The sequence below is a fragment of the Lissotriton vulgaris genome, chromosome 1_2 (genome assembly GCF_964263255.1).
Source record: "Lissotriton vulgaris chromosome 1_2, aLisVul1.2, whole genome shotgun sequence".
Taxonomy (NCBI): Eukaryota; Metazoa; Chordata; class Amphibia; order Caudata; family Salamandridae; genus Lissotriton; species Lissotriton vulgaris.
This window is the reverse complement of record NC_141686.1, coordinates 326,806,625-326,826,885: the sequence shown is the minus strand read 5'-3', so window position 1 is coordinate 326,826,885 and position 20,261 is coordinate 326,806,625. Positions and strand designations below refer to the sequence as shown.

Here is a 20,261-nt window from a genome sequence, read left to right as displayed (position 1 = left end):
GGCTGCGGGGAGATTGTGTGCATTTGTTAAGGTTTTCGTGTTAATTGAAGCTCATGATGGGTGCTGCGATTAACATGTAACATTAACAAATGCACAGGGACTTATTTCAGGGACCCCTGATTAGAACAGCTTTGGATTTATGAGCCAATCTCAACTTTTTCATGTCCATTTTGACCAGGTCACCGACACTGCAGAGACTAAATGTGCGTCCATGTAATATTCAGAGTCAGTGGGATGTGTTTTAAAAATTGTAACTTAGCCCAAAAGAAAAGGAGAGAAGACTAGCGAGAAATAGGATTTAGTGGCGGAGAAAGGGTGAGAGAGGAACAAAGTAGAAAAAAAGTCAGGGCGCAAAGACGAGAAATGGGGAAGGGGTAATGGAGAAATTGATAAGAGTGGGACGGAAAGAAAGCCAACCAGAGGATTTGGAGAACTGGGAGGAAGAACGGAGAATGGAAAACCGGTAAGAGAGAGAGCAAAAAACAGGCAGTGAGAGGGAAATGGAGACAAGAATGAGATGGGGGGAAGAAAAAGAAGAGACGGAGACGGCGAGAGCAGATGGTGAGTGGAAGAAAAAAGGACAAAAGATATGTCAGAGAAGACAGCGAGTGTGGTATGGCAATGCTTCAAAAGTAGTGTCTCTGCATATCGACGTTGGGGGGTTCCATAAGGAGCCTTTTTTGCCATCTTGTCATTTCTAAACGCTTGCTCTATGTAACTGGGCTCACCTGAACGAACTAAGAAGGGTGGAAGCCTGGTTAGGCCTTGCCCAGATTTTTTATCTTGCCAAGATGCAGGTCTGAGCAGATGGCAGCTGCAAGTGTGCAAATGACTGATCTATCTGAAGGAGTATTCTCTTCACTGACACTTGCTTCCCTTCTTGAAACTCAGGGGCAGCCACATTGTCGTGGTGTCACAAGGGCTTTAAGGGGAAGCTTTTTCAATATTATATGAAAGCCATAGTTGCTGCTTATTTATCTCATGCAAATAACAACCACTGACAAAGCCAATAGTCCCACTTGTTGTAGGTATGATGTTACTTGTTGTATCATATCCGGATGCAATGACAGAAACCGGAAAATACAAGTAAGGTGGCACACTGTGCCAAGCACAGACAAGTGTAAATCACCCCACAGCTGCGCACTATTAAGTAGAGAAATTCAGCATGTCTACAAACACGACGCGTGCTTTTCACGCTGTGTTTGTAGAGTTGCTGCATTTTTTAAACTTATTTATTTAAAATGGTTTGTGTAGCGCATACAAGACCCCGAAGGGTATCAGAGCGCTTCACATAAAGTAAGGGAAGAACAAAGTAAAGGAGACATTGCAGAGTTGTTGTGAAGAGCATCTACATTTCTTAAATGAGTGGAGAAAGGTTAGGGACATTTTTATCTGATTATTCTACGCTCTCAAGCAGTGTTAATCTCTCCATCAATGCTGGCTAGTTTCTTGTCTATAAACAGAAGCACGCTGCTATTGTAAATCATTTCTTTAATTTTAGCTTCTCCTTAATCCCAAAGGCATCCAAACAGCTCATCTATAATCACATTGTAATGCGTCTCAACACCAGTTTGCTTCTTGATCCACTCCAATCTGGCTTCCTTCTTCTTCATCTCAGAGGAACAGTTCTTACATAGCCCTGCGTGGCATTGCTGAGAAATCTGAAGGCATTCTCACTTTATTAGTCCTTTCAAAAATGTTGACTGCCCTCCCAGACATATTCCCCACTACCCCTCATCATCTCCTCCCGATTCTTCAGCCCAAGATTACTGTTCAAGAAGTGCATATGGAGTGGTGTGGCTCACTGGTTAGAGGCGGTAGACCCGGAAACAGAGAACGGCCCGGGACCGGGGTTCAATTCCCGACGCGGCAGGGTCATGGACCTAGGGTCAGCGGACTCGACAATTCTCGCCTCGGTGCCTACTCTAACCAGGGATCACACTCTGCAACTCTGGGCATTAAACTTGCCTCATCTCTACAACGGCCCCCCCACAGACGCTGGGGATGCCTGGTTTCACCTTGAAGATACCCAGAAGGGACCATCTCACAGGGAAAGCCAGGATGGGTTCCCCAGCGGTCTTCAGCACCGGAACGCTACGGGCAGCTGTGCGCTTTACAAGTCCAACACATTTACATTACATTACATTTACATATGCGCTTGCATAAAAAGATGTCCAGTGACTTCTTAACAGAGCTGGGCTGCGGGGTGATTGTCGGGCTTTGTTAAAGATTTCAGGTTAATCACAGCGCCCGTCTGGAGCTGTAATTAACCTGAAAACTTTAACAAAGTCACACAATCACCCCGCAGCCCAGCTCTGTTAAGAAAAGAAATGCAGCAACTCTACAAACATGATGTGTTCTTTTCAAGCCGTGTTTCTAGAGTTGCGGCATTTCTTTTCATAATAGAGCGCAGCTGCAGGGTGACGGGCAGATTGTGTGCTTTTGTTTAAAGTATTCATGTTAATTGCAGCTCGTGACGGAGCTGCAATTAACATGAATACTCAAACAAGCCACACAGTATGCACTGCAGCCGGGCTCTACATCAAAGAAACACCCGGTTTTCGCACCGCTCACTTTTTAAAAGCAGCGGCGCGAATGTCCTTCTATTCCCCATAGGATTTTTCAATTATTCTGGCTGGTTCTTGTGGTTGTTCTGTTACATCAATTTCACTTAATTTCCGGCGGATTGTCAATGATGTTGATTCACCTTGAATATTAGATAATATTATTGTTGAGACCTAATTAAACATTTTCAGTAATTTCATACCATAATTCAGAGCAGGCTCTGCCCTGTATTAGTTTTGAATCTGTTTCAGGACGTCAGGTATTACCGCCATAGACGGAACACCATGTGTTTTAGTGTAGATAGCAGCAAAACTGTGTCCCAAGTGGTGCAGTCTTCCAGATGTGCTGGTATCCCTATTGGTAAACAGATTGGTAAAATTCTATATTTCTCATAAGGGCTGGTATTAGGAAATACTGCTTCAATTAAAGTAATTTTTTGAGCTATCCAGAATGGAATTTGTTCATGTTTTGCGTGCATTTTACTCATGACTGCTTGTAAAGTCTGTGAAGTGATTTTTAGTGTATTCCCCTGGTGAGAGGTTTATTGTGGAATTACTAATGGTGGTTGGACTGTGAAAGTGCATGACATATTGAACCAATTGTCTGTAAATTTTGATTAACTCTTTGAGTTGAGCAAGTAATTAATCATTTGACATTTCTTCGATGTCAGTACAAGGTGTATGCCCGGCTAAAATCAGACATGTTGCTCCTCGTCTACCTAGTGGACCGAGCCTGGTAATGTGATTTAAATGTTTTAGTGTGCCTTTAAACTAGAGATCATGCTCCTGGTATGTGATAGAAATCTCAATATCCTTGAAAGGAATATATTACTCTGGTGGTTTATCTTCTTTGTAGAAGTGAAACATTTTAGGTACTGGATGCAATTCAGGCAATACTATCCATGAGTAGAATACATCTGTCTGGTGAGATTCACGTGCCTCTATTACAAAAACTGCTCTACCACCTCTTGGCCATGTTTAATAAGTTTTAGAGTGATGGCTCTCCTTAAATTAACAGGAATGATTGTATCATTCTCATCGGTTTCATTAAAACCTGTAAAGTTAAAAGCTGCTGCGACATCGTCGATTACAGCTCCACCGGTTTCGATGTTATTGCCGTTTTCTGTCATTGTTTAGTGACAAATGCAGATCAAGTTTCAAGGGAACAAAGATAAGGTGCACAATATTTTGGAACACTGTATCCTTCAATGTTGAACAAACCAAAAAAGCTAATACATAGGATTTTTGTCCTACTCTGCTAAGGCGGATATTATCCCACCCACTCCAGACGTCTTATGGATTTTTATGAGTAGAGAGTCTCTGAGAAAAGCATGACTGAGTTACTTCAGTATCTAGCATTAAATTAGTGCCTTACCAGACCGTTGGGCTCCATGTAGTGTAGTTCCTATATCCCTGATAGGCTCTGCGTATTGAAATAATATACACCATAGTTTTGACTAAGGACTGAGGTCAGTATGTCTCTATCAAGTATATTAAACTTAATTACTTGTGTGAGCCAGCTAACTCAGAGGTCACTAGAAATTTCTCGTATAAACATGAAGAGATTCATTTCTGACAACCACATAAACATGAGAACTTGTTTCCCTTAGAATCAGGACAATTTCAGAAACGTGGAAACAATAGATAACAGTTTCACTCAGTCAATCGTGCATACTTAGTTTCTACAGAGTTACACAGAAATAGAGCGACAGGCATTTCAATAAAAAAGGGTTTATTCAACAGTTGTATTTCTCATGCAAGAGATATCAACTGCTACAATCGTAAGACAGAATGTGAAGGATATAAACGTACAGCATTAGCAGTAAGATAAAATAATACTGCAAAAGCATGATCTGTAACTATGACATATATTCATAAAAATACATACATAAATAACATAGGCTAAAGTGTGAATACTCATCTGAGGCTTCTAGCTAGTTCTAGCCCAGTGTACCTAAACGAAGTGTAGTACAAGTTAAGAAGTAGGTGTTGTTTTCTATAGTCTAGTTGGGCTATAGTTTAGATTGGTGTTGCCAAGATTTGCCAAAAGTCCCTCTAGGTTTTATTCTTCTCCATACCTTAGAAGGAGTGAAGTTGGAATCTCTTTCCGAGTCTCGCTCTCTAACACCCCGCAAGGGAATTCAGAAACACTGGAGCTGGATTATTTGCAAGGAGGATGACAGCTTCTGGTCAGTGCGTCAGGCGGGAACTTGACTTCCTTCCGAACTTGCCGTGGGGAGCAGCGTCGGGCAAGTAGGTTGCCGAACTGTGGTTTGCCATGGTAAGTGAAGGTATAGTTATACCTTGAATGTGTTTAGGAATGCCAGTATTGATGTACAAGTTGGGTATAAGAACAGCATGATTGAATCCCTAAGGAAAAGATGTTCATGCATAATAAATGAGTACTTGGAGAAATCAATATCCAAGCAAGGGGAAGTCCTAAAGGCTTAAGAGTCTGGTTTTCCAAGAACTCGTTGTGACGTAGATGAATGGATGTAGGTGGCCATGCCTGTATTTGGTCAGCATTGATAATGCCTAAATAAGGGAAGGATTTCTATGCCTAAATATGGGCAATACGAATTGTGCCTATATAAGGTCATAAATCGCGAAAACGATATACGGTATCTAAATCGACACACAACATTCTGATTTGTATTCTGACCATCCTTCCCTCTTTGACTGTTTTGATGAACTCTGAAAGGAACCAGAGGAACTTGTATTAGTATCCTGATACCTGTCAGGTTTTTTAATATTGTCACAATTTCTGAGATTATATCTCTTCTCAGAGTGCTTCTTTTGAGGAAACCCACCGGTGATCGTGGTGCATTATGCTTAATATTTTTTGATAGTTTGTTATCCCATTCCTTTTTAGAAAAATCAGGTGCTTGCTTCGAGCTATCCTTTTCATAATTATCCGCCACTTGTGGTTTCCCAGGTCTAGCTCCTAAATTATCTCACCCCGAAAATCATATATTTCTTCAATAATCTTTGGTAGTTCTCGCTCCTGTTATGCAGGAGTGAATTTCCTCAGACGTTGGCATATAGTCACCACTGATATCTCCCATTTTATCTTACTTAACATAATCGCTGATACCCGGGCAAAGTTGCCCATCAGTTTCATCCCCAAGTCCAATGCAGGTTCTGCCACGTGCTCATTCTATATCGGTTTCATCATATCGGGTATAACTGCTATAGTAGGAGTACCATGAATTCTGATATAAACAGCAGCAAAAATTGTACCCCAAGTGGTACAACCCTCTATCGGGGAGCCATCCCCATTGGCAAGCAAATTCTTAACAGTCTGTGTTGTTCCTGCGGGCCCAGATGGGGAAATACTGCTTAAAACTGTGCTATTTTTTATGCTATCTTGAATGGGATTTGCTTACGCTTGGTGAGCAGTATTCCCATTATCACATTCAGCATTTGTGGGCTCATTGTGGGGTAGTCATTTGAGGTTGACCAACTGGAGCAGTCCACACAGGTTGTAGTGTATGTTTGCATGACAAACTGTGTAAGGTTTCTGCACAGTTTTACTATGTCTCTGTAAAGTGTACGTACTTCTTCTGCTGACAATCAATTTCTGGATGCTGTGTATAAGCTGCCAGGACTGGCCAGGTCGCTCTTTCACTGCTGAGTGGACCGAGTCTCACATTTGCTGTGGTGTGTGGCAGGGTGCCTAAAAAAACAAATTATCAGGTTCTTGGCACATTAACAGGTCTTCAATGCCCACGTATGGAAAGTATTCTTCTGGTATTTCATCTTCAATGCAAAAGCGAAATGTTTGAGTGATTGCGTCCGCCGGCGGGAATCTTACCCAAGAATAGAATACCTGTTTTCTGATTACCTTGTGTGCCTCAATCATGAAGGTAACACCACCACCCGTTGCCGCGAGACCGTGTTGTAATAGTTTCCCAGTAACTGCATATCTGCAATTTTCTAAAAGGTTAAGAGCACTTTCCTGCTCATCTTCCTCTGTACATGAACCACTGGTACCAAAGTCCTCATTGTTAGACATTATGGTAGTAGGTAATATAGAAAAGAGATAGCGGTTTTACACAATGTGGGGCACTATAATCCTTCAAGCTTGATTTAAAATACAGCCAATGCATAGGGTGTACCTCCTCAGCTGAGACGGATTTCCCTTCCCATTCCAGACATCTCTGGTTAAATGTAAATAGGGGTCTCTGAGAAAGTACAACTGAACTATTCAAATTTGACTGCTAAATAAGAGCCAAATCAAACAATCAATCATTTGTCAAGCGCACTACATACCCATGAGGGTCTCAAGGCGCAAAGGGGTGGGGGAGATGCTGCTACTGATCGAAGAGCCAGGTCTTGAGGAGTCTTCTGAAGGTCAGTAGGTCTTGGGTCTGCCGTAGGCAGATTGGGGGGTGTTCCATGTCTTGGCGGCGAGGTGGGAGAATGATCTGCCGCTGGCGGTCACTCTTTGGATGCTGGGGACAGCAGTGAGGGTGCGGTCGGGAGAGCTGAGTCTGCTGTTGAGGTATGCTGGTCTGGTGTTGTGGAGTGCCTTGTGTGGGTGGGTGAAGAGCTTGAAGGTTATCCTTTTGTTGACGGGGAGCCAGCACAGGTCTCTCAGGTGGGGTGTGATGTGGTTGCAGTGAGGGATGTCGAGGATCAGGTGTGCGGAGGCGTTCTGGATGCTTTGGGGCATCCTGCATAGAGGGCACTTCCGTAGTCCAGTCCGCTGCTGATGAGGGCCTGGGTGACTGTCCTTGTTGTGGTGGGGATCCACTTGTAGATCCTGCGGAGCATGCGGAGGGTGAGGAAGCAGGAGGGAGAGACGGCGTTGACCTGCTTCGTCATGGAGAAGGTGGAGTCGAAGATGACCCCCTAGGTTGCGTGCATGGTCGGTGGGCGTAGGAGCTGTTCCTAGTGCGGTTGGTCACCAGGAGTTGTCCCAGGCCGAGGGGGTGGATCCGGGGATGAGGACCTCCCACCTGTCCGAGTTCAGCTTCAGCCGGCTGTTTCTCATCCAATGTTTGCAGTGCCATGTCGTGTAGTTCCTAAAAATATATAGGATCAGTGCATTTGTTGAACAACATAAACTAGGGGTTTAGTGTCAAGACTGATTCCGGACATCCCTGCAGGATATGTCGGCCTATAGACCAGCGAGCTCACCATGCCACCATAAGCCCCCTAACATTACCAAGGAGGAAATTGTTTCTGGCAACCACTCAACATGACAACCCTGACCCCTCAGGGATTGTGGTAACAGTACAATACTTTTTGCTCACTTAGTGTCAGAAAGATACACAGAATAATGATTAGAGACATTTTCAATAAGCATTTATTGAACTAGCGTCAATCTAGTATAAAACATATGTGCTGAAACAATCAGCAGATAGAGGCAAACATAAGAGATTACAAGCACCAAAAGAGTAAACAGTAGATATATTTCTACAATGGCGCTAAAGCAATGAATATATGCAGGCATACATAACACAGTAATCTCTGCGTTCTCCTACTATGCAGACCCTATCTAAGGGTACCTAAATGTACCGAACCTATATGTGGGTGTGATGAGCCAAGAATCCCCTAGGAAAGAGACAACCCCATTAGCTGATGGGAGAGAATGAAGGACCCTGTCTTGGTCACAATTTGAACACGCCGCAAGGGATATCAGACCGCTGAATGTTGAAGTTTCAGCATGCAGGACACAGTGTAAGGATGGATGAGCCTCCTCTGGTAATCCCATCGAAGGTGTGGTTCTTTTATACCTAAAAGGTACCCTAAAGGGTTTTACCTCGATCGACATGTTAAGTTTGCAATTATGCAAATCAACCTCAATCAATATTTGCAATTATTCTCCGTAGGCCTGTCATCCAAGGATGGCAGAACCGGTGCCTTTTGTACAGAGTTATTTTGCAGTGTATGTTAAGTCTGTTATGTCAGTAACATGCCGGGGATTAAGATATGATAATAAGAATCCTGATGCATAATAATACAGATATGATAATAAGAATCCTGATGCATAATAAAGACAACCACACAACATGTATACAGCACATAACTGGGCTGTGGAGAAAGGTAGGACAAATATAGGTGAAAGGTTGCTATACTATTCATGTCTAGCTTATGAAATATAACAGGGTGTGTGACACTGTGACACCTCTGACAAGGCATGCAGGGGACGTGACACTGAGAAACCTCTACCAGGTATGTTGTGGTGGGTGACACTGAGTCACCTCTGACAGGTGTGTAGCAGTAGATTTCCCTGAGATACTGCTGCCAGGTAGGGGTAGATATGTAGTGGTAGATGACCCTGAGACAAGGCTGCCAGGGAGTGGTAGGTGAGACTGAGACACCAATGAAAGGTATGTAGGGTTAGGTGACACTGACACAACTCTGACAGGTAGGTCCAGGTGGATGCCATTGAGACACCTCTACCAGGTTTGTAAGTGTTACAGACACATACGCAGCTTTCAGTATGTATGGGTAGGTGACACACACATCTCTGATGGGTATGTGGGAGTAGGTGACACTGTGACACTGCTGCCAGTTTTGTAGGGGATGGTGACACTGAGACACCTCTGACACGAATGTGGGGGTAGGTGACACTGAAACACCTCTACAAGTTGTGTAGCACTAGGTTGCACTGAGGCACCTCTGACAGGTATATAGGGGTACGTTTCACTGAGACACCACTGAGAGTTATGTAGGGCTCACTGATACTGAGATACCAATGAAAGGTATGATGGGGTGGAATCACACTGAGACACCTCTGCCAGGTATGTAGAGGTAGGTGACAATGAGACACCTCTGACCTGTATGTAGGGGTGGGTGACACTGAGACACCTCTACCAGCATGTATGAGTATCTGACACTGAGACACCTCTGCCAGGTATTTAGGGGTTGGTGACAATAAGACAGCTCCATTAGCATTTATGGGTGGGTGACATTGAGACATCTCTGACAGGTATGTAAGGGTGGTGACACTTAGACAACTCTGCGGGTATGTAGGGGTGGGTGACAATGAGGCTCCTTTGCAGGTATGTAGGGATAGGTGGCATTGAATTACCGTGATCGAGCAAGGTCTCGGAGAAAAGAGACTTGCTCAGAAGCAATTCACTTGTGTAACTCACTAACAAGTTATTAATAAAGTTGTGTGGAAATTAATACACAATCACATAAACATGTGGGTTAGTGAAGCTTGCATATGCATGTACTAATGCAGATAACATTGAAGAAGGACTAATACCGCTTTAAACCGGAAATCTTATCTTATCTTATCTTAAGGGGGTTTTATATAGCGCTCTGTCACCATAAGTTTCCTGGCGCTGATTGAGTGCTGAGAGGTGTAGGCACGGGGGTCTAGCCAGACTGTGTAAAGAGAAAAGTTTTCTAAACTCCAGAAGAGATTTGGAAGATTTGAACGGGAGATGGAGCGGGTTCCAGAGGTTAGGGGATAAAGGAGAAATCTGCGGCCACCAAATTTTGTAAGCTTAACTGGGGGGTAGCTAAGAGTTGGTGATGAGAGGACCGTAGATTGCGTGCCGGACAGTAGAGGGTGACCAGGGATTTAAGAACGGCGGGGGAGGTCCCAGAGACAGCTTTGAATGCCAGGCAGCCGATCTTAAATGCAGCCCTCCGTTTAACCGGCAGCCAATGAAGTTTGTGGAGTAATGGCTTCGCAGCCTGCCACTTCGGGGTCTTGTAGGCCAATCTGGCCGCCTGGTTCTGTACTATTTGGAGCCTGTAGAGAAGGGATTTTGGTAGGCCATGGTACAGAGAGTTTGAAAAATCAAGGCGGGACAGTACCAGGTCAATCAGGACTTGTATAAGGGCCTCAGGTGTAAGGAGATGGGAGATTTTCCTGATTTTCCTGAGCTGGAACATGCATGATGACACAACAGCACCCACCTGGGGCTTGAGGGAGAGCTCCGTGTCGATGATGACCCCAAGACTTTTTGCTGATTTGGCTGGAGCGGGTGGGGGGCCAAGTTCCGCCGGCCAGAACTGTGGACCCCAATAGGTGGGGCTGTTACTTGGGAGAATTAGTTCTGTTTTCCCCGTGTTCAGCTTGAGCTGGTTAAGGTTCATCCATTGTTGGATGTGAAGCATCACCGCTTGACAGTCAATGGCTGCATTTGGGGTGTTGAGAGGGAAGATGATTTGCAGATCGTCTGCATAATTGAAGACGGTGATGTCCCACCTCTTCAGGGAGTGGATAAGTGGTTGAAGGTAGAGGTTAAAAAGCAGAGGGGACTGGGAAGATCCCTGAGGCACTCCGCAAGTAGATGGCACCTTGGCAGCCGTGAAAGGGCCTAAGCGAAACGCTTGGGTTCTGCCCGATAAGAAGGATTTAAGCCAGGCAGAGGCCAGGCCCTGGATGCCGGCCTGCTAAATCACCTACATCTACGTAGGATGACGAATTAAGGCTTGGAAGGAAATTCTGGCACATGAGCATATGCTACTAAAATGGCGTCTTGAAGACTTGCATGCACGGCACCTGCTTATCCGAAATAAAAGCAAGCTATTTTACTAATTCTAATGCGGGGATACGTTTAATAAATACAATGGGATAGAGTAGAGGTGGGTAGGATACATGGCAAACACTTTATTTGAGAAATAGACATTTGTCTTTTGACTTCTATCATTAGTGTGTATTTGGGCCTTTCTCGCATAACTGAATGGGCTGAGTGACGCGAAGTCTGCGCATGCCCACTGAATGAAGCCATGAAGGTCAATGACAAAGCAGTTGAAAGGGAGCCAAAATCGAGTGCTACTTCGTGGGAACAGGATGGTATAGAGTTCAACCATGAAAAAATCTATTCATATTAGCCTCTTTGGTGCTCATGACGAGACCAGGTCATCAAGAGTCACAATGGAGCTGTGCTCATGAAGAGCTGGTCTCGTCATAACTGCTCCACTCTGCCCAGCCGGGATTGGCTCCCCTGCCTGTTCGGGCGAATTAATCACTGGGCGGGGTCGTGACAAGACCAGCTCGTCATGAGCACAGCTCCACCGTGACTCATGACGAGCTGGTCTCGTCAAGAGCACCGCTCACACCCCTCCCCACCCCGCACCATGTGGGGAATTACCCCCGCAGGGAAGGTGTTAAAGTTATAATTGTATCCACATCAATACAATCAGCACATGGGAATAAAGTGTATGAATAAAAAGTAAGCGGATGGGTTACGAACAATGGTTTAACTCAATCTTGTGGCATGTAAGCATGGTGTGATAAAGGCCCCCCTCTGTGGGACCAATCAAATTCATTATTTTCCCGATATTGAAACATTAATGGATGAAACATGCAGAACGAAAGGTATAATTAAGATAGCTTTAGTTATTTAGTCAGATGGAGTCTTGCTGGTTGCGGTGAATGAAGGCTTGCTGTTGGGAAGAGAAGCTGATGCTGTGAGATGCTGAGTTGCTGATGAAGACCATTTTACAGAACCTGAAGTAGAACTTTCTATCCTAACCTAATTTGGATTAGATTCAAAGATTGCGGAAGAGTCTCGAGGAGGAAGAGCGTGTCAGAGAGGGGTGCAGCGCACCCGTCTGTATTCTAGAGAGGTCAATTATCCTGTCTTGATTTCTGTTCTGAAGTCTTTGTCTCCTGAATCTATATCAGGGGACCCCACCAGCCCTTTGGCCAGGGGGTTGGTCTTCCCCACCAACCTTGATCATTATAAATTTCTGTTATTTGCTAATGTTCTTGTTCTTTTCTCTCTATCCTCTCTCTCTTTCCGGCATTGATTATTGCGTGAGACCGAGATAAATGCTTTGTGTTTATTAATTGATTTTTCTCTCCTGTGAATGATGGTGACTGCACTATATAGAGATTGTTCACATGCATCTGACAATTTAGATAAAGATACAAAACTTTCTTGAGTCTGTGGTTATTTACTTTAACAGTATAGAAGCGTTAGCTTATGTTAATTATCACCATCAACTAGTTCAACTAATGGTCCATCGACCAGAGGAAAGAACTTGTTGATCTGTGAAGGGTTAGTTATAAATTAAAAGAGGTTTGAACAGACTAATCCTAAACAGTTTGTGAGATTTTATAAAACTTGACCTTCCAGCGGTTTAACCACTGTGAGTTTATGGGCCCAAGTGAGTATATGGTAGTGGAGTATCTGTTGTTGGTGAACCGCTGGATCAACCTCTGCCAGGTATGTAGGGGTAGGTGACACTGAGACACCTCTGCCAGGTATGTAGGGGTAGGTGACACTGAGAAATCTCTGCAAGGTATGTAGAGGTACGTGACACTGAGGCATCTCTGACACATATGTAGCAGTAGGCAATACTGAGACACCTCTGCCAGGGTTGTAGCAGTGGAGTACAGTAAGACGCCTCTGGTAGGTATGTAGGCCTGAGTGACCCTGAGACACCTTTCACAGGTATGTCCGGGTGGATGCCACTGAGACACGTCTGCGAGGTATCTAGGGGTACTTGAGATTGACACCGTTGTCAGGTATGTAGGGGTGGGTGACATTGAGACTCTACTGAAACCATATGGGGGTGAATAGAGTTTTAAACTTTGACACCAACATTTTGCAAGTGAATTTCCAGCTTAAAATAGTTTTGATATAATTTGTTGCATCTTCAAACTCAATTCATATTTCTGCTTCAGTAAGACAATCCTGGTGTCATTTACAGATCTGAAATTTTTGTATGTGACATGCTACAAAATCCGAGCATGTAATAGTGGCCAAGCTTTTAGATCCTACGTGAACACGTCCTTACTGATTTTAAAATGTAAGAACCAATGTCCTCAAATTGCCCTTGTGTTTGATAACAGGGCAGTAGGGATGCTGGAGTGTATTTGGTAACAGTGCAGTATGGGTGCTGGTGAGTATTTGGTTAACAGCGCAATATGGATGCTGGTGTGGGTTCGGTACCAGCGCGGTATAGATGCTGGTGTGTATTTGGTAACAGTGCAGTATGGATGCTGGTGTGTATTTGGTAACAGTGCAGTATGGATGCTGGTGTGTATTTGGATACAGTGCAGTAGGGATGCTAGTGTGTATTTGGTAACAGCGCCAGTATGGATGCTGGTGTGTATTTGGTAACAGCGCCAGTATGGATGCTGGTGTGTATTTGGTAACAGCGCCAGTATGGATGCTGGTGTGTATTTGGTAACAACGTAGTATGGATTCTGGTGTGTCTTTGGTAACAACGCAATATGGATGCTGGTGTGTATTTGGTAACAACGCAGTATGGATGCTGGTGTGTATTTGGTAACAGCGCAGTATGGATGCTGCCATGTATTTCGTAACAGTGCAGTATGGATGCTGGTGTGTATTAGGTAAAAGCATAGTATGGACGCTGGTGGATGCTTGCGTGTGTTTGGTAACAGTGCCGTATGGATGCTGGTGTGTTTTTGGTAACAGTACAGTATGGATGATGGCATGTTTTTGGTAATAGTAAAGAATGGGACTGGTGTGTATTTGGTAACAGCGCAGTGTGTAATCTAGCGTGTATTTGGTAACAGCGCAGTATGGATGCTGGTGTGTATTATGAAACAGCGCAGTATGGATCCTGGTGTGTATTTGGTAACAGCGCAGTATGGATGCTGGTGTGTATTTGGTAACAGCGCAATGTTGAATTTAGCATGTATTTTGTAACAGCGCTGTGTGGATGCTGGTGTGTATTTGGTAACAGCACAGTATGGATGCTGGTGTGTATTATGTAACAGCGCAGTATGGATGCTGGCGTGTATTATGAAACAGCGCAGTATGGATGCTGGTGTGTATTTTGTAACAGCGCAGTATGGATGCTGGTGTGTATTATGAAACAGCGCAGTATGGATGCTGGTGTGTATTTGGTAACAGCGCAGTATGGATGCTGGTGTGTATTTGGTAACAGCGCAATGTTGAATTTAGCATGTATTTTGTAACAGCGCTGTGTGGATGCTGGTGTGTATTTGGTAACAGCACAGTATGGATGCTGGTGTGTATTATGTAACAGCGCAGTATGGATGCTGGCGTGTATTTGGTAAAAGTGCAGTATGGATGCCCGTGTGTATTTTGTAACAGCGCTGTGTGGATGCTGGTGTGTATTTGGTAACAGCACAGTATGGATGCTGGTGTGTATTATGTAACAGAGCAGTATGGATGCTGGCGTGTATTTGGTAACAGCGCAGTATGGATGCCCGTGTGTATTTTGTAACAGCACTGGGTGGATGCTGGTGTGTATTATGTAACAGCGCAGTATGGATGCTGGCGTGTATTTGGTAAAAGTGCAGTGTGGATGCTGGTGTGTATTTGGTAACAGCGCAGTGTGGATGCTGGCGTGTATTTGGTAACAGCGCAGTATGGATGCCCGTGTTTATTTTGTAACAGCGCTGGGTGGATGCTGGTGTGTATTATGTAACAGCGCAGTATGGATGCTGGCGTGTATTTGGTAAAAGTGCAGTGTGGATGCTGGCGTGTATTTGGTAAAAGTGCAGTGTGGATGCTGGTGTGTATTTGGTAAAAGTGCAGTGTGGATGCTAGTGTGTTTTTGGTAACAACGCAGTACGGATGCCAGTGTGTATTCGGTAACAGCGCAGTATGGATGCTGGTCTGTATTTGGTAGCAGTGCAGTCTGGATGGTGGTGTGTATTTGATAACAGTGCAGAATGGATGCTCTGTGTTTTTGGTAACAGTGCAGTATGGATGCTGCGTGTATTTGGTAACAGCGCAGTGTGTAATCAAGCGTTTATTTGGTAACAGCGCAGAATGGAGGCTGGTGTGTATTTGGTAACAGTGCAGTATGAATGCTTGTGTGTGTTTTGTAACAGTGCTGTATAGATGCTTGTGTGTTTTTGGTAGCAGTGCAGTATGGATGCTGGTGAGTATTTGGTAACAGCGCAGTATGGAGGCTGGTGTGTTTTTGGTAACAGCGCAGTGTGTAATCTAGCGTGTATTTGGTAACAGCGCAGTATGGATGCCCGTGTGTATTTGGTAACATCGCAGTACGGATGCCAGTGTGTATTTGGTAACAGTGCAGTGTGGATGATGGCGTGTATTTGGTAACAGTGCAGTGTGAAATCTAGCGTGTATTTGGTAACAGTGCTGTGTGGAATCTAGCGTGTATTTGGTAACAGTGCAGTATGGATGCTGGTGTGTATTTGGTAACAGCACAGTATGGATGCTGGCGTGTATTTGGTTAAAGCGCAGTATGGATGCTGATGTGTATTTGGTAACAGAATAGTATGGATGCTGGCGTGTATTTGGTTACAGCGCAGTATGGATGCTGGTCTGTATTTGGTAACAGCACAGTATGGATGCTAGCGTGTGTTTGGTTACAGCGCAGTATGGCTGCTGGTGTGTATTTGGTAACAGTGCAGTGTGAAATCTAGCGTGTATTTGGTAACATTGCAGTATTGATGCCCGTGTGTATTTGGTAACATCGCAGTACGGATGCCAGTGTGTATTTGGTAACAGCGCAGTATGGATGCTGGTGTGTATTTGGTAACAGTGCAGTGTGAAATCTAGCGTGTATTTGGTAACAGCGCAGTATGGATGCCCGTGTGTATTTTGTAACAGCGCTGGGTGGATGCTGGTGTGTATTATGTAACAGCGCAGTATGGATGCTGGCGTGTATTTGGTAAAAGTGCAGTGTGGATGCTGGCGTGTATTTGGTAAAAGTGCAGTGTGGATGCTGGTGTGTATTTGGTAAAAGTGCAGTGTGGATGCTAGTGTGTTTTTGGTAACAACGCAGTACGGATGCCAGTGTGTATTCGGTAACAGCGCAGTATGGATGCTGGTCTGTATTTGGTAGCAGTGCAGTCTGGATGGTGGTGTGTATTTGATAACAGTGCAGAATGGATGCTGGCATGTATTTGGTAACAGCGCAGTGTGTAATCAAGCGTTTATTTGGTAACAGCGCAGAATGGAGGCTGGTGTGTATTTGGTAACAGTGCAGTATGAATGCTTGCGTGTGTTTTGTAACAGTGCTGTATAGATGCTTGTGTGTTTTTGGTAGCAGTGCAGTATGGATACTGGTGAGTATTTGGTAACAGCGCAGTATGGAGGCTGGTGTGTTTTTGGTAACAGCGCAGTGTGTAATCTAGCGTGTATTTGGTAACAGCGCAGAATGGAGGCTGGTGTGTATTTGGTAACAGTGCAGTATGGATGCTCTGTGTTTTTGGTAACAGTGCAGTATGGATGCTGCGTGTATTTGGTAACAGCGCAGTGTGTAATCAAGCGTTTATTTGGTAACAGCGCAGAATGGAGGCTGGTGTGTATTTGGTAACAGTGCAGTATGAATGCTTGCGTGTGTTTTGTAACAGTGCTGTATAGATGCTTGTGTGTTTTTGGTAGCAGTGCAGTATGGATACTGGTGAGTATTTGGTAACAGCGCAGTATGGAGGCTGGTGTGTTTTTGGTAACAGCGCAGTGTGTAATCTAGCGTGTATTTGGTAACAGCGCAGTATGGATGCCCGTGTGTATTTGGTAACATCGCAGTACGGATGCCAGTGTGTATTTGGTAACAGCGCAGTGTGGATGATGGCGTGTATTTGGTAACAGTGCAGTGTGAAATCTAGCGTGTATTTGGTAACAGTGCTGTGTGGAATCTAGCGTGTATTTGGTAACAGTGCAGTATGGATGCTGGTGTGTATTTGGTAACAGCACAGTATTACTGCTGATGGTGTGTATTTGGTTACAGCAGAGCATGGCTGCTGGCGTGTATTTGGTTACTGTGCAGTATGGATGCTGGTGTTTATTTGGTAACAGCACAGTAAGGATGCAAGTGTGTATTTGGTAACAACGCAGTATGGATGCTGCCATGTATTTGGTAACTGCACAGTATGGATGCTGGTGTGTAATTGGTAACAGTGCGGTATGGATGCTGGTGTGTATTAAGTAGCAGAGCATTATGGATGCTGCCATGTGTTTGGAAACAGTGCAGTATGGATGCTGTGTTTTTGGTAACAGCGTAGTATGGATGCTGGCATGTATTTGGTAACAGTGCAGTATGGATGCTCTGTGTTTTTGGTTACAGGGCAGTATGGATGCTTGTGTATTTGGTAACAGCGCAGTATGGATGCTGGTGTGTATTTGGTAACAGCGCAGTATGGATGCTGGTGTGTATTTAGTAACAGTGCAGTATGGATGCTGGTGAGTATTTGCTAACAGCGCAGTATGGATGCTGGTGTGCATTTAGTAACAGCACAGTATGGATGCTGGTGTGTATTTGGTAACAGCTCAGCATGGATGCTGGTGTGTATTTAGTAACAGCGCAGTATGGATGCTGGTGTGTATTAGGAAGAAGCGTACTATGGATGCTGGCATGTATTTGGTAACAGTGCAGTATGGATGCTGTGTGTTTTTGGTAACCGGGCATTATGGATGCTTGAGTATTTGGTAACAGCGCAGTATGGATGCTGGTGAGTATTTGGTAACAGCGCAGTATGGATGCTGGCGTGTTTTTGGTAATAGTGAAGAATGGATGCTGGTGTGTATTTGGTAACAGCGTAGTATGGATGCTGGTGAGTATTTGGTAACAGCGCAGTATGGATGCTGGTGTGTATTTAGTAACAGCGCAGTATGGATGCCGGTGAGTATTTGGTAACAGCGCAATACGGATGCTGGTGTATATTTAGTAACAGCGCAGTATGGATGCTGGTGAGTATTTGCTAACAGTGCAGTATGGATGCTGGTGTGTATTTGGTAACAGCTCAGCATGGATGCTGGTGTGTATTAGGTAGAAGCGTAGTATGGATGCTGGCATGTATTTGGTAACAGTGCAGTATGGATGCTGTGTGTTTTTGGTAACCGGGCATTATGGATGCTTGTGTATTTGGTAACAGCGCAGTATGGATGCTGGTCAGTATTTGGTAACAGCGCAGTATGGATGCTGGCGTGTTTTTGGTAATAGTGAAGAATGGATGCTGGTGTGTATTTGGTAACAGCGTAGTATGGATGCTGGTGAGTATTTGGTAACAGCGCAGTATGGATGCTGGTGTGTAATCAGTAACAGCGCAGTATGGATGCTGGTGAGTATTTGGTAACAGCGCAGTATGGATGCTGGTGTGTATTTAGTAACAGCGCAGTATGGATGCTGGTGTGTATTTGGTAACAGCTCAGCATGGATGCTGGTGTGTATTTAGTAACAGCGCAGTATGGATGCTGGTGAGTATTTGGTAACAGCGCAGTATGGATGCTTGTGGTGTTTTTGGTAATAGTGAAGAATGGATGCTGGTGTGTATTTGTAACAGCGCAGTGTGTAATCTAGAATGTATTTGGTAACAGCACAGTATGTATGCTGGTGTGTATTTGGTAACAGTGCAGTATGGCTGCTGGTGTGTATTTGTTAACAGCACAGTATGGATGTTGTCATGTATTTAGTAACAGCACAGTATGTATGCTGGTGTGTATTTGGTTACAGCGCAGTGTGGAATCTAGCGTGTATTTTGTAACAGTGCAGTATGGATGCTGGCGTGTATTTGGTAACAGCACAGTATGGATGCTGGTGTGTATTTGTTAACAGCACAGTATGGATGCTTTCATGTATTTGGTAACAGCACAGTATGTATGCTGGTGTGTATTTGGTAACAGCGCAGTGTGTAATCTAGCATGTATTTGGTTACAGTACAGTATGGAGGCTGGTGTGTATTTGGTAACAGCACAGTATGGAAGCTGGTGTGTATTTGTTAACAGCACAGTATGGATGCTGTCATGTATTTGGTAACAGCACAGTATGTATGGTGGTGTGTATTTGGTTACAGCGCAGTGTGGAATCTAGTGTGTATTTTGTAACAGTGCAGTATGGATGCTGGTGTGTATTTGGTAACAGCACAGTATGGATGCTGGCGTGTATTTTATAACAGCGCAGTATGGATGCTGGTGTGTATTTATTCTACTCAAGCACACAGGGTTTGTTTTGATTCTTTTCACAAACACACTGGGTGTGTGGTTATTGTTTTCACAGGTTGATATTTTGTGAGGCAGAATCCCGGTCACCCCAGCCTCATCCCTGTCTTCCTCTGCACATGTTTTCTGTTCCCTTCTGACCCGTCTCTGTTTTTCTTTCTACAGAATGCTCTGGTCGGACGGATATAAAGGCGGATGTGGTGCTTTTAGTCCATAATACTGTAATTCTAAACACCGAGAGTTCCCATCTCACGAGGTCCTTCTTGAAGGAGGTGGTGAGAAGCTTCCACGTGTCCCGGGATTCTGTGCAGTTCAGCCTGGTCCTGTTCGGCATGAGTGTTTGGATAAAGGCCCCCTTCAGCAAATTTTACAACTTCAATGTCCTCACTGACTCTCTGCCGACGTCCAATAGGGTGGCCGACTATGCTTATATTGGGGAAGCCCTCACCTTTGTCAGACGGGAGGTGCTGGTCGAGAGCGGGGGGGCCAGAGCATACGTGCCCAGGGTCCTGATCCTCATCACAGGTTGGGGGTCAAAGGATGATGCCACAGGTCCGGCCCTGGAGCTCCAGAGTACAGGGGTGGAGGTCTTTGCTGTTGGTGTGTGGGGCGCGAGCCTCACTGAGCTGGAGGCCATCGCCAGCCCCCCGGCTGTGGCCCGCGTGTTCACAAGGAAGACTAGAGAGCTTCAGCAAATCCTGCCGGAGCTGACAGAGTCCATCTGCCTCAGGGTCCAGTACAAACTGAAAACTATACAACACAACCTGTGGGTATAAAAGGGAGACACACACCCTTCTTTCAAGGGACACAAGGTGGGTGTTGAGGTAGAGCTCTGTAGTTTAGAATAAAAGCAATACAGCAC

At 44.6% G+C, this 20,261-nt stretch overlaps 1 protein-coding gene across 1 annotated transcript in view; it reads left to right on the top strand.

Moving 5' to 3' along the window:
- The window catches only part of LOC147736644 (collagen alpha-1(XII) chain-like), a 177,295-nt gene extending 157,120 nt beyond the window's left edge, over nt 1–20,175 (top strand). Inside the window, exon 5 of the mRNA XM_086953796.1 lies at nt 19,565–20,175. Coding sequence (XP_086809922.1) covers nt 19,565–20,175 — 611 coding nt within the window. The remainder of the gene's footprint in view (nt 1–19,564) is intronic.
- The last annotated feature ends 86 nt before the right edge of the window (nt 20,176–20,261 follow it).